Source organism: Athalia rosae, chromosome 2 (assembly GCF_917208135.1).
Source record: "Athalia rosae chromosome 2, iyAthRosa1.1, whole genome shotgun sequence".
Taxonomy (NCBI): domain Eukaryota; kingdom Metazoa; phylum Arthropoda; class Insecta; order Hymenoptera; family Athaliidae; genus Athalia; species Athalia rosae.
In genome coordinates, this window is record NC_064027.1 from 13,301,087 (window position 1) to 13,314,850 (window position 13,764).

The 13,764-nt window shown below is 40.3% G+C and overlaps 1 protein-coding gene across 2 annotated transcripts in view; it reads left to right on the forward strand.

The window, feature by feature from the left end:
• Window positions 1-2,209: 2,209 nt before the first annotated feature.
• LOC105684858 overlaps window positions 2,210-13,764 on the forward strand; it is a 78,070-nt gene continuing 66,515 nt past the window's right edge. The window contains exons 1-3 of one of the 2 annotated variants that reach the window (XM_048651111.1): window positions 2,210-2,507; window positions 4,692-6,313; window positions 7,933-8,005. In XM_048651111.1, coding sequence (XP_048507068.1) covers window positions 6,248-6,313; window positions 7,933-8,005 — 139 coding nt within the window. In that variant the 5' untranslated portion in view covers window positions 2,210-2,507; window positions 4,692-6,247. Of the gene's footprint in view, window positions 2,508-3,132; window positions 6,314-7,932; window positions 8,006-13,764 lie in introns of those variants that run through there. The other variant, XM_048651110.1, reaches the window with a different exon arrangement.

Below are 13,764 nucleotides of genomic sequence, written 5' to 3' on the forward strand. Positions count from 1 at the left end.
CCAATATTGTTTCATTTTTCCCAATATACAAGTGAAGCTAACTGTTTCGGTATAACAATTATGAATTTGATTCCCTCGAGCTGTATGCAATATGCATACGCAAACTACATGGACAGAGCTGAGGTAATTGGCTGTGTGTCCGCAAGAAAGAAATAAATACCAGAATGGAAAACGTCCCTGTTCGTTGCAAAAAAAACTTAAATTCACGAAAAAGACGAACTATACTGTGAGTATCTCGTAAAAGTGGTTGCGATCACCGTATGCGTCGGAATATTCGAATTTCTCAGTCTCCGAGTGAGCCCGATTCTTGTGACTGCAGCAATCACAAGCGTTGACTGGTGATTGGTCAGAAGGTTCGGGCTTGCTCGGAGACGCATGCATGGATCGCAACCCATTTTACCAGAATCTGAGGCACTTGCAAGGATGATTGGGCAACAGACCAACCTTCGCAAGTGACATCTGACAACAAGACACCTACACTGGTGGCTACGCTGACTGCAGCAATCACAAGCGTTGACTGGTGATTGGTCAGAAGGTTCGGGCTTGCTCGGAGACGCATGCATGGATCGCAACCCATTTTACCAGAATCTGAGGCACTTGCAAGGATGATTGGGCAACAGACCAACCTTCGCAAGTGACATCTCACAACAAGACACCTACACTGGTGGCTACGCTGACTGCAGCAATCACAAGCGTTGACTGGTGATTGGTCAGAAGGTTCGGGCTTGCTCGGAGACGCATGCATGGATCGCAACCCGTTTTACCAGAATCTGAGGCACTTGCAAGGATGATTGGGCAACAGACCAACCCTCGCAAGTGACATCTCACAACAAGAAGTCTACACCGGTGGCTACGCTTACTGCAGCAATCACAAGCGTTGACTGGTGATTGGTCAGAAGGTTCGGGCTTGCTCGGAGACGCATGCATGGATCGCAACCCGTTTCACCAGAACCTGAGGCACTTGCAAGGATGATGGGGTAACAAATCAACCCTCGCAAGTGACATCTCACAACAAGACACCTACACTGGTGGCTACGCTTACTGCAGCAATCATAAGCGTTGACTGGTGTTTGTTCAGAACGCTCGGGCTTGCTCGGAGACCGAGAAATTCGAATGTTTCAAAGCATGCGTGGATCGCAACCCGTTTCACCGGAATCGCACGGTATAGATCGGCCCTTCCGGTGATATCGCCTCTCCATATTTTCGGATCTCTTATCTAATCATTCTATCACGTCAGATGTGTGATTATATCGAAATGGAAACCGCTTTTGTCACTTTTTCATTTGGTATCACCACTCTCGTTACCAACTTTGTCGCCAACTTCCTCATGCAATACATGCGTATTTATACCAGTGTGATATGAAGGATATGCATGAATTGGTGCAAATGTAATAGTCAAGCATGACAATTACATACGTGAAGTATCAACGACAGTGCAATTGAAAATCATCATAGGTTCTACTTGCTCAAGCACAAGTTTTATCCGAATTGAAATTTGGAATTTTTTTTCCGCTTGACATCTACGTTCGTAGAACTTGTACTTCCATTTCATGAAATTCGTGAACGGATATACTTATTAAGAATATCTTCTGTATAAGATGTCAACGGATAATTTACCGGTCGAAGTTTCGAGTTCTCGAAATCATCGATTGTGAGTAACTCGTTGACTGTCTTCTCTTTATACTCATACTTACTACCATAGATATATTGAACATCTATGCTACTACGTAATGTATTCAAACATATTTATCCATCTGAATAATACCAGAAACGAGAAAACATTGATCGACTTCAAAAAGCATGAATATCAGGATGGGGATGCTTACAAGTTACAATTCATCTTTAAAAATTGTGACTAAATGCTCTCAAGAAATTGAAGACAAGAAGAAAGACACAGAAGAGAATTATCATTGAACCAATTGAATGACATCAATTTTTCTCCCTGCCATAATGAATATGTACCCAGATTAATTTTTAAATACGGAAGCATGGATCTGTCCAGCGCCTATGAGCGAGCTACTTGCAATTCGTCGATTCGTCTTTGACGAGCAGGTGGGCACCTCGGCTTACAAGTATTCTCGGTCGCGTTGTTGTCTGTGTCGGTTTTTCGTTGCACGCATGCGTTCGAGGAATGGAAACCCAGCGCAGTGGCTGCTGGCTGTTATACGACAGAAAGAGAGTATAGTGTAGGTATATCCATAGTGAAGAGCATAAGCCGGTGTGGTGTGGCATTGGCAGCCATGCAGCACGTAACCTCATATATTTGTAGGGTAGACCGCGTCACTGCGCGAGTGTCTCGAACGGACGCGGTCCACGCGATGACGCGACTAAAGAACGTGTAATTCAAACCGGGCGTCGTTATTTGTCGACCATACATCGCACGAGATGTCAACGCGTGAATGCGTTAATTCGCCGTTTGTATACTATATGAATAGATTTTGAAAAAAAAATTTTCGTTATTTTATACTTCGATTTATTTCATCAATGATTACGATGAAGTGTACAAAGTGAGTGGCCCCTTTTACTTTGTGGGCGAGACCATTTCTGGTCGAGCTGAGCGTGTACAAATCCCATCTATGTATTTATGTAATATGTATGTAGTGCATACCTATAATACATATTATAAGGCCATACGTGTGGCTTGGGATCGCCTGGCGTCTCTGCCGTACGTTAAAATGAATGTATAAAATATTCGTCAAAGATGGATTTTCTCCGGTGTCCCGCAAAGGAGGATTTGATTTAAAAATATTTTCACCACCTCCCCCATCGCTTTCGTCATATATAGACCCATTCCGCCGGTTACGTCGCTCGATACATTACCAGGATTTAAAACACCGAGGCGCAAACATCCGACCGTTCCGTTTGGCGTCTGGTCTCGTTTTACGAGGAAAGAAAAAAACAACAGAGAAAAGCATCAGAAAAAAAAAAGAAAACAGAAAAAAGTTATGCTGAGCATTCACGCGCGGTCAGAGATAGATGAGATGGTTAGCCATAAGCTAGGCGCACAACGTCGGCTGAGAGCACGTTGAGTCAGTCCATTGAGCAAAATGAAATGAACTGGCACAGTCGCGCCCCCACGACTCACAAGTTGCAAGGTTAGTTATGGTTCAGTCGTACCGGGTATGAACGATTTTTAGCGGAAATACACGAACCTGCAACGTTGCACCCGGGGGTAATCGGGAACCTTCGGTAACTTTCGAGGATACGGAAAAAGGGGCTGGGAACGTCGACCTCGTACTTTTAGGGTAGAAAAACCTCGAGGCATCCACTACACCATCCCCGTCGTCTTATCACTACGACGCAACCCCTCGGGACTCCTCTTTGTGAATGGGATACGTGTCTTGGTTTTACGTTCCTTGTAACGTACTTATAGGCTTCCCACCTACAACGACGTGTCCGTAATATTACATGCTCATCGAGATATGGACAGAGTTACTTTTGGCTCACACGAAATCAACTACTGTCCAAGAGCAACTGCTGTAATGCATACACGTTGATTGAATATAAACCGATCAATCAGTTGACGAATGTCCACTGATCGGTGGACATTCAGTGCGTAAGCCCCGAGCTTCCAATTCTAATTTTTTCGTCCATGAAACTCTACTTTGTCCCCGTTTTACCAGTGCTTGAGGAACTGGAACCCAATTTCCTAGAAATCTCGTTTATATTCACAAAATTCATGGAATAACAATCTTTGTTCACTTCCAACCTTTTTTCATCATACATATGTACATGCACTCATTGTTCTTGAACGAAACCTGTGCGAACCTTAAATTTTTTCACGTTTCCACGAAAACCTTCATCGTCGAACAGGTCTCGGCATGTTGGAGCAAAAGCTCGTTATCTATCTCTCTCGTTCGATCTCTCTCTATACGTCGTTCTATCTATGAATAGTGTGGTGCGTCGGTGTTGATACCACGAGAAGGTACGAACATTCGCGAAGGCCCCACCTCCGTTGGTGAAGAAAGGAGGGGGCGGCATTGCATCGTCCTCGACGGAGGTAGCGTCGCAAAGTGGATGGAGAGGGAGTAGAATACCGGTCGGGGGTGGGATTGAGCATAGCGAGCTGGGGTTTCATTTTACTCGACGCAGCTTCAGTTGTAAAGAGGCAGTGGCGGTGACGAGGTCGGTTAGACAAAGGCGGGCGATGAGACAACGGATAGAATTAAGGGTGGATGGATGGAAGTCGGGCGGGAGGGCGCGCGCGGTGACGATGATTAGGGTATGCATATAAGCATGCCCCCCGGAGGATTACCAGGTTGTTAATTGTTGCCAATGCGGCTAGCTGGTGGCTGGCCTCTCGTTTTTTTGTCTACGTGAAAAGAGCGAGAACGAAGCCACCCACGTAATAGGAATAAAAAGAATTGTTGAATAAAGCGGGTGGTGGGGGTGGGTGGGGGGGGATTTGGGGATTCATCTGTGTGGCGGTCGATCGAGTTGTTGAAAAAGGAAGGAAAAATAAATGAACGAATAATACACCGTCTATTGGGTAGTGGTGGAAGTTTTAGATTCCCCAGTTATTTATAAGATGGTCAAACGTGAACCGGGAAAAAGGTAGGAGGGCAAAAAAAGGAAGAGGTGAAGATCAACGAATGTAAAATGCCGGCTGTATTTTCGGCCAATCTGTCGCTGTTGTATCGTTGACTTGCCGATTTTATGCGGTCGCTGAGCTACGCATTTTATACTTACAGTCATTTAAAAAACCGGAACTTCACGTCTGTAAATCGTTGATGGTTGGTAATCAACAGTCGTCCTACAAAGTTTTAGGAGTTTGAACAGCAGAATCAGAAACTTTATTGGATAAATCGTCGACCCGTGATTATTATTCGATGTCGGATTGACGGCGTTTATAGAAATCATGTAGAATTATAAACTGTGACATATTCAAGGATGGATTATACGCTGCTTCGAGGAGAAGCGCTACTGGGCATATCGACGCTTTAAGTGTTCGGTATGGAAGACGAAAATCTACCGGAACTATATTTCCGGTTTTTCAGTGACGAAATACAGATCACTAAAAGAACGCAACACTAATCAATGAATAAAGTATGTAAAGTAATCTTAACAACAATGGTGAAGAGAAAATCCTTAAACTTGTACAGAAATGAAGTAAATCTGTAAATAACTGTAAATCGCAATTTTTCAAGTAGCACACACTACATTCAATTTGCCATAACAGTAAGTCTTGATACAATTAACAAGCTGTAATAAAGAATGTGACAAAATTGATCTCGATGAGGAGAAAAAATAAAAAGAGTAATACAAGAAAAACTGAACGACTCTCTGATACATACGTCTCTGCAGGTCTGAAGGTGAAGTTTTAAAATTAGTACGTCGATGGCGTTGGATGAAATGTGCAAAATCGTATAAATATCGTCTATTTTGGCTGGATGTACGCCTATTAAATGCATGTCCAAGTTATTCTAAGAAAATTGAACCGTAAGACTAGGAAAGGTAAAAACGAGCACAACCAGTGCCCACATGCAACGGCAGTCGTCGTAACCCGGCGATCCATCAGATTCTAATCTTCTATAAGTTGGTGGTTGGTGTCTAAAATTTACCGCGTGCACTCTCCTCGACTAATTTATTCTTAAAGTTGAAACGGCAACTGCAGAACTGCTCGTCTGACAAGCGGTAGCGTGTTTGGTCCTAATATCTGTCATCTTCGTTCTACCACCCGACGGTCGACACACAATGGGTCTAGTTGCGTTCCATTCCCAACTAACAATAAGTCACTACTTTTTCATCGGCCTGACGTAACTCCTTACATCGTAACGAAAGCAGAAGTAAAACGAAACAAAATAAAGCGAAACGTAACGGCACGCGGCACACATCGGACTTAAGAAGTAGTTAAATATTTTGATTACATGAATTGATCACTTTTAACGAACGTTGTGCACCGCACAGATACACAGAATACTGAATACACAAAAATATGAAGTATAATAAAATGGAATGAAATAAAATAACAATCTTCGTCTAGGAATATAAAATGACGTGTGATATGATATCCTAAGGTAATTCCTTGTGCTGCATTGGTATAAAATAGTGCGTGAAAATTATTACCTAAATATTCAAACTCCGAAAAATGATTTTGTCTTACCTAATACAATAATTAACTACAAAAGCAAAAAAACAAAAAAAAATGAGAAAAAAATCGATAAGCAAGAAACAATAATAATAGATTTATCAATTGAAAAAACAGAAAAATTGTGGTGGCAGTATATTAAAGTAAAATTAGTGAACTATGCTGAAGTTTCTAACGCACAAACTACGAACTCATTCGCTGAACGAGGATCCGAATCAGGAGAAGGTTGGTGATAAACGATTTATTATTGAAACGATATGGGATATCATTTTCAGGGTTGATAATAGAATATGGAATAGAGAATAAAGAATATAGAATACAGAATACAGAAGAGCAGAGGACACATTTGTGATGCCCATAAAGACGCGTGCGCATACGGGAAGACTCGGGAGTGTGGTAACCTTTGCCTTGCGAAGGTCACTACCGGTGATTCGTGCCAAAATGGCCGCCGTATTTTAGTAAAGTTACGTGGCGTGGGCAGGGGGAGGGGACTAGGGAGTACACGAGACAGGTTTACTCGTTGTTAAAGGTTGTATCATATGCATACAGCAATAATAGTAGATTTTCATATTTATCGGGGGGCACGCCCCTTCCCGTAACTCTACCTATTGCTCGTAGAGGATGTTATGAATCAATAACCCAATTTGTATCACATACGTACACATGTAACACGAACGTATACGTGTTCATCGCGAAGCACATGTGGAAACACATCTCTCCCCGGAGTTGACCGACCACCGGGGAGTCTTGAATAACCGTTCTCTGTCAAAATCAAACCAGTATAATTGCATTAATTTACTTACAATACTTATGCCGATACAATCATTTGCGTGAATACGTACAGACTCTGCAACACCAAACGTATCAGATTACAAAAACACGTTTAGCCTTGAGGCTGCCGGCTCTTTATGACTTAAAAAACCCTCATAGTTTGGTCTTGTTTCTTACATTCGACCTCAATGCACTACCCTTCTCAGGTCGCGTCTTATATAAGACTTTAGGACGGTTAACATTCGAGAAAATATTGGAGTTTTTCGAAATTCTAAGTAAATACTTCTGTAATGGTCTTGGAGGATGAGTCGCTACAGCGTTGCTGCAAATTTCGATAACCATCTATGTTTTCATAAATGAAACTTACTACATTGTAGTGACTTACGGCAGCGGTCACGCATCACTACAATGTTGCGCCGCGTCACTACAATGTAGTTGCAGCGACGCTGTAGCGGCTGAGTCGCCCGCTTAATGCCTACAATATCCGAAAACGTCAATGACGATTACCGGAAATTCGGCGATACGAGCAATCTTCTGTTTACGGCATTAGAAAGTGAATGTATTTCTTCAAATTTTTAGCTTACGTAGATTCGTTCAGCTTTAACCGTTCTGGAGATCGCTTCTTTGTACTTCGGTGCACCTGGGCGCCATGTTTTTTAATATTTAAAAATTTTTCCAACTGGATCCTTTTGAGAAATCTTCCAGGAACATCTCTGAGTTTTTTCGGATTCTTTGAATGCTTATCCAACGAGTGGTGGCGCTCCAAAATTAACCACTTCGGTTAAGTCTGAAAAATCCAAGTTCTTTGACCTTTTGATGGTCATAGCTGTCGTTGTGTTTTTTTCTCGATGTTCGGAAATGAGTCATCAGATGCAGAGTACTCCAAGCTCTGAACCTTTTTGAATCCCTGCTATGGATAGGTGTTTAATCGTGTATCGCCTAGTTCAAGGTACCTTCCTTTTTCTTTTTTTTTTCTCTCGTTTGATTAGAAATTATGGTCTAAACCGATCACTGATCATTATAGCAGCAAATAACGACGGCTGATAGTTTTTCTTCTTCTATTCCATTTCCAGACCGACGATGACCATGACTCGGGAACGGAGTCGGACGATGAGCTTCAGGTTGGCAGCGAAGATCCTCCCAGCTGTAAGTAACCTCCCATCCAATTGAATCAAAATTCATGTTTATACTATATACATGAAAATATATATGTACTGCATTCATGTATACCGTGAGCGTCTGTTGAGAAAGTTTCTCGGTCGACGAGCGAGCACGAGCCTTGCTGGAGTCAGCGTAGCCACCGGTGTAGCACTTGTTGTGAAATGTTACTTGTGAGGGCTGATTCGGCAGCAGATTCGGCAGTCGATCAGCCCTCGCAGGTTGATCCAGCAAGGTTCAGTCTGGATCGTAAACCGAGAACTTCGAATATTTGGACGCATGCGTTGGTCACAACTACTTTCACGAGACGCTCACGGTATGTATACTGATATACTCTTCCTTAGTAGGCATACCATTGTGGAATATTATACATGTACCTGATTATATGTTAATACGTTGCGATGTTATCTGCTACGATCGAATTATGTATATGTGTAACATACATCCTCGCAATGACCACCCCCCTATGGGTTTAGAAGAATTAACAGCGTCGTAAGGCATCCAGCGCATCAGCAGTATCGTCACCTATAACATAGTGTATTAAAAGACGTAAGCTTTATTTCACCGTTTATTTATTTACCCATATTTTCCTAGATAATTCGTTGTGTCCTTGCAGTACAGCTACTGTAATTGGTATCATTAAGGCCTGCGAAAAGTTATAGATAAAAATAAATATAACGTTAGTATCACCTATATTGATGTGAAATGTTACGAGGTAAATCATCGAATATCTTGTAATTAATGATTGATAAAAACATGTATCGATACTTCGTAATATGTTCCTGAATGAATCAGCTCCGATATCATCATTAAATATCATTTGACCTTCACTTATTGAACAAGGAGGAGTGGGAACAAAAAGAATAAAAGAAAAATAGTATAGAATAATCAACTAAGATTTGAAACGTCTGATTATTCTGTGCGGTCATTGGTTCATTGATGAAGTAATCAAATGTTATGCTTTAAATATTACCGTTCTGAAACTTACACGTTTTCTCGTTCATAATCATCGGAGTATCTTATTTGATTTGTTGCGGTTCTATTTTTTCTTTACCTCACCACGCTCCCTCTTTTCTTGTCTTTTCGTTTGCTTTCCCCATGGTTTCCTCCTTTCTTCTTCCGCTTGGTCGACTTTGCATGTAATTGCATGAGTGTTATTGGTCGTCAGTGACGTATGCTATATACATAATACCAATGTATTATGTAAGGAATATGTGGTACGTCTACCTGTCTAACAATATCTATCTTCACGTATAATGCATAGCACGAACCTACTTGGACATTCTTCCAATGTCCATATTTTGTACGGAACATTTTCAAGATACTATTCTATTTGGAAAACTTGACTTTCAAGTCGGTTGCAACAGGGTTATATTATTCGAAATTATAGGAAGAAAGTGAATCGATGCAAGAAAAAGAAAAGAAAAAAGAGATAATAAGAGTATTATTACATTAATACTATGCATGTTGTATACACAAGTTGTATACGATATACGTGCATGAAGGATAAGAGCGGCGCGAGCCAACCGCGAGTAATCTTATCTATCGGCGTTTCAAACGACTAAGTGTAGAAATACAGTGAAAGAAAAAAGAGAATTGAAAAAACAGCGTAATCTTACTCGCGAGACCGAATCCGCAGTAGTTCTTTTATCAATTATTATACTTGTATTTATTTTCATATTACCTACATACCAATATGGTGCAGAGGCGAATCGTTTTATTTGCCGCCATATGTGAGCCCTCTAATAAGTACGTGCATAAAGTTGGTCTCGCCTTTTTTGATTAAATGAAAAACGAATAGTATGCTGATTGTGCTCATCAGCGTGTGCTACTTTGTGCTGAATGGATTTTGCTAATGTTTTACTTTATCACCCTATTTTCACAGGAGACGAGGCTTATGAGGATGTAGATATGGCTGACCCCAACACATTCCCGTTGGTATTAGCCGGCTGTCACCCATTGGAAAAAAATGATTACAGATAAATTATGAATTTGAATTTTTTCTATTTCAAATTAGTTTATAGACGAAAAATGTTTAAAGTTGGTCCCGCCATATTGGATTTTCGAAAAATAATTAGCGTTTCCGGTTGCACAACTCTTACGCTACCATGCACTGTGGTTCGAAATTGGAAAACTCAAAAAACCCAGTCTCAGATCTAAAGAAGAAAAAAAGGTTCGTTTCAGCTCCGCCATATGGTTCTATCTTTCTAACCGTTGGAAGTGGAAAAAACATTGAGAAATATGCTGAAGAAACTAATTGCTGCAATGATACGCGTTCCTGAATTTGTGGCATCAAAAATAAGCATTCCAGAATTTTTGGCATCAAAAATGAGCATTCCTGAATTTTTGGCATCAAAAATGAGCATTCCTGAATTTGTGGCATCAAAAATAAGCATTCCTGAATTTGTGGCATCAAGATTAAGCATTCCTGAATTTGTAGCATCAAGATTAAGTATTCCTGAATTTGAGGCATCGAAAATAAGCATTCCTGAATTTATGGCATCAAGATTAAGCATTCCTGAATTTGTGGCATCAAAAAACAGCATTCTGGAATTTGTGGCATCAAAAATAAGCATTCCTGAATTTGTGACGTCACAAACAAGCATTCCTGAATTTGTGGCATCAAGATTAAGCATTCCGAAATTTGTGGCATCGAGATTAAGCATTCCTGAATTTGTGGCATCAAGATTAAGCATTCCTGAATTTGTGGCATCAAAAATAAGTATTTCTGAATTTGTGGCATCGAGTGTACGGAGAGAAAACAACCTACTTAATTCATGGCATCGAGAATACGGATGCTTCAAATTGTGAAATGGGTATCCTAGATGCCACAAATTCGGGAATGCTCATTCTTGATTCTACGAATTTGGAAATGCGCACTCTTGATGCCTCGAGTTGAAAAAAGTTTTGTGTTCTTTCAATATTTGACGCCACTACTTCAGACGGTCGTATGCTTGATGTCACCAATTCTGGAATGCATTTTCTGTACGCCACAAATTTGCGTTTTCTTAATGCCACGAATTGAGGAAGTCGTTTTCTCTCGAATATTTGATGCTAAAAGTTCAGTAAGTCGTTTTCTCTCCAAATGCTCGGTTCCACAAATTCAGAAAGGCGTATTCTCAAAGCCACGTATTCAGGAAAATGTATTCTTGATGCCACAAATTCAGGAACGCGTATCTTTGCAGCAATAAATATTTTTAGTATACTCCTGAATCGTTTTTTTTTGTTTTTTTCCAATGGTCGGAGAAACAGAATTGAGATTCAAGAGACAAACAGGAACTAATTAGTACCTAATTCTAACAACAGTACGAATTCCCTCTGACTTCTCTAAGGGTGGTGGTGCTCACTTCATCGAACCTTGATTCCGTCTAAATGGCTGGAGTAACCAAATTCTGATTTTGGTTAAAATTAGCAACAAATTAGCATTGAATATCGGCTTAATTATAACCAAGTTCTGACTATCCTATCGAGTGGCGACGCCAATTAGTCTATCTAAGATAAGTCTGTATAAACGAAACCTAGCACCAGGCTCGATTCTGTTTAAACGGCCGGAGCAACAAAATTTGGATTCTGGTAGCAAATTAGCTACTAATTAGTATCAAATCCTCGTATCAATGTGATGGCTACGCTGATTACAAATAGATTTATTGTTATTCACATCATTTTTCTTCTCCTTTTGATTGCAAAATTCATATCACATAACACATAAAAGCTTATGAATCTATATCATATGAACTACAGTAATTTAACATCTCTCAACTTGAATTTGAATCGGATTTCGAACGACAGCAAATGAATAGATCAATAAATAACTAAAATATTCAAAGAAAAAAAAAGGTTTTCAGTGATTGATAATGATTAATGCGACCGATGTTCGCCATGAAATTTGTTATATCAATTCAAAGTTTCACGTTCCATTTGCGTTCCTTTATTGTATATCAAAATACCGAACTTTATTATACCTCGCTCATATAGGTATATGCAAAAATTGATATACTTATTACAAGCTCTGGAGCTTTTTCTTTGAATTCATTTCTCATATCGCGGCGAGTATACATTTTTATTTTTCTATTCCGTCCATTTCAACGTATTACATTTTCTACTTTCTTACTGTTCTTTTCGAGTCTTCCGTACAGCGGGTATTTTCCATTCTTCTTTTGTGGAGGGGGAGCCGGTTTTAAAATATTCACAATTCGTGTGCATTACTATACATTCTTTTGTAAATCTAAATAAGTCTTTCACGTTAGTAAAATCAGATGATTTTCTCCTCTTCGTCCTCCGTGTCCTTCTTCTGCAGCTACTTCAGGTTTGATTTGTGCACATCTTGCTGCTGGAGACGTAGTTAGGATGATCGCGAGCGGTATTTTCCCGACGAAATAGACGAACCAGCAGACGAATGGAATCCTCACGCAAGTTCTCTCGACGGGGGTAAAGAAGATAAAAGGAGAAGACGCGGCAATTGCCGCACTCGGGGTCGAGGGTGGTCGCACGAGATTCATACACGACCAACTAGTACTTGTAGAGTTCGCCGCTTCTCCCCCACCCATAGGTACAGATATACATGCACAGGTATATCATGTGAATACATCTTTGGCTATTAAATAGCTATGGACTGCTAGTTGATACCTTTAGGCGAGTAACACAGCTGTGTCGCGACACGACTAGGTAATGCCGAATTTTCACACTAGACTCCGGTTGTGAGGGTGCCATAAGTGTGAAGCGATATATTTTTATAGTGTCGTATGTAGAAGGTGCCGGATTTGTGATTTCCGAAATCATTTCAACGATGGTTCTCTTCTTGACTCTTTGGGGTGAGGTGGGTAATAAACTGACCCACCTCCTGCTTAGCTTTTTATGCACGGTAGGATTCACATGTATTTTCACCCACCTTGAAAAGGTCAAGTTACTCATAATCATACGTGGATTAATATTCTGTTTCAAGTTTTTCATTCAGTTGGCGATGATAATCTTTCATCCTTGGCTATGTGCGCAGCGTATGAAAAGTTTGAGTCGGTGAATCTTTAAATTTGAAAATCACTGAATCCCTCAAATCTCTCAAGCGTCATGTTAAAATTCTCTCTTGATGGTAGTAGGGGCGGTTTGAAGAAGGAGGAAGAAGGGAGTGAGAGATTGTCGGCGATGTCAAACAGCCGGGAAACACCCAGCTATGCAAATTAGTAAGAGCTCGGCTAAGGAGTGTTTCATCGAGACTACCTCCCGTACCAGATTACAATGCCGTTTCAACTTTTGTTTTTTTACTTCCGTTTTACTTTTTTCCATCTGCTATATATTTATATGCTATAATATTAATACAGTGTGTACACATATATAGGGAATTGAATTCGACGATCCCAAAACTGTATGACCCTCTTATAACATTGTGTCATGAATTCAATTGATTAGGTGAAGAAAATCATTATTGACTACTCGGACAGTCAATTATACATGTACCGGGAACTCAAAAGTTGCACTGTTCAATTCCGTAAGCAAACGGCCGAGTTGGCATAAAATAGATCTCTAGACAAGAAGACAGTGAACTATTTTCTATTGAGAAGAATACCGTTGCTAAAAGAACGTCTAAGAAAAAATTATTCGAATAAAAAATGAATCAACACAAGTTTGTTTTAATAACGAACTGATCTTCTTTTTCTTTTGCTGTTTTCTATCCAACAATAAAATAAATCAACAATTGAAGTCTTGAAAGAAAGAACGGATAAACTTCCGAAAGCCGCAAATCGAATTTCGCC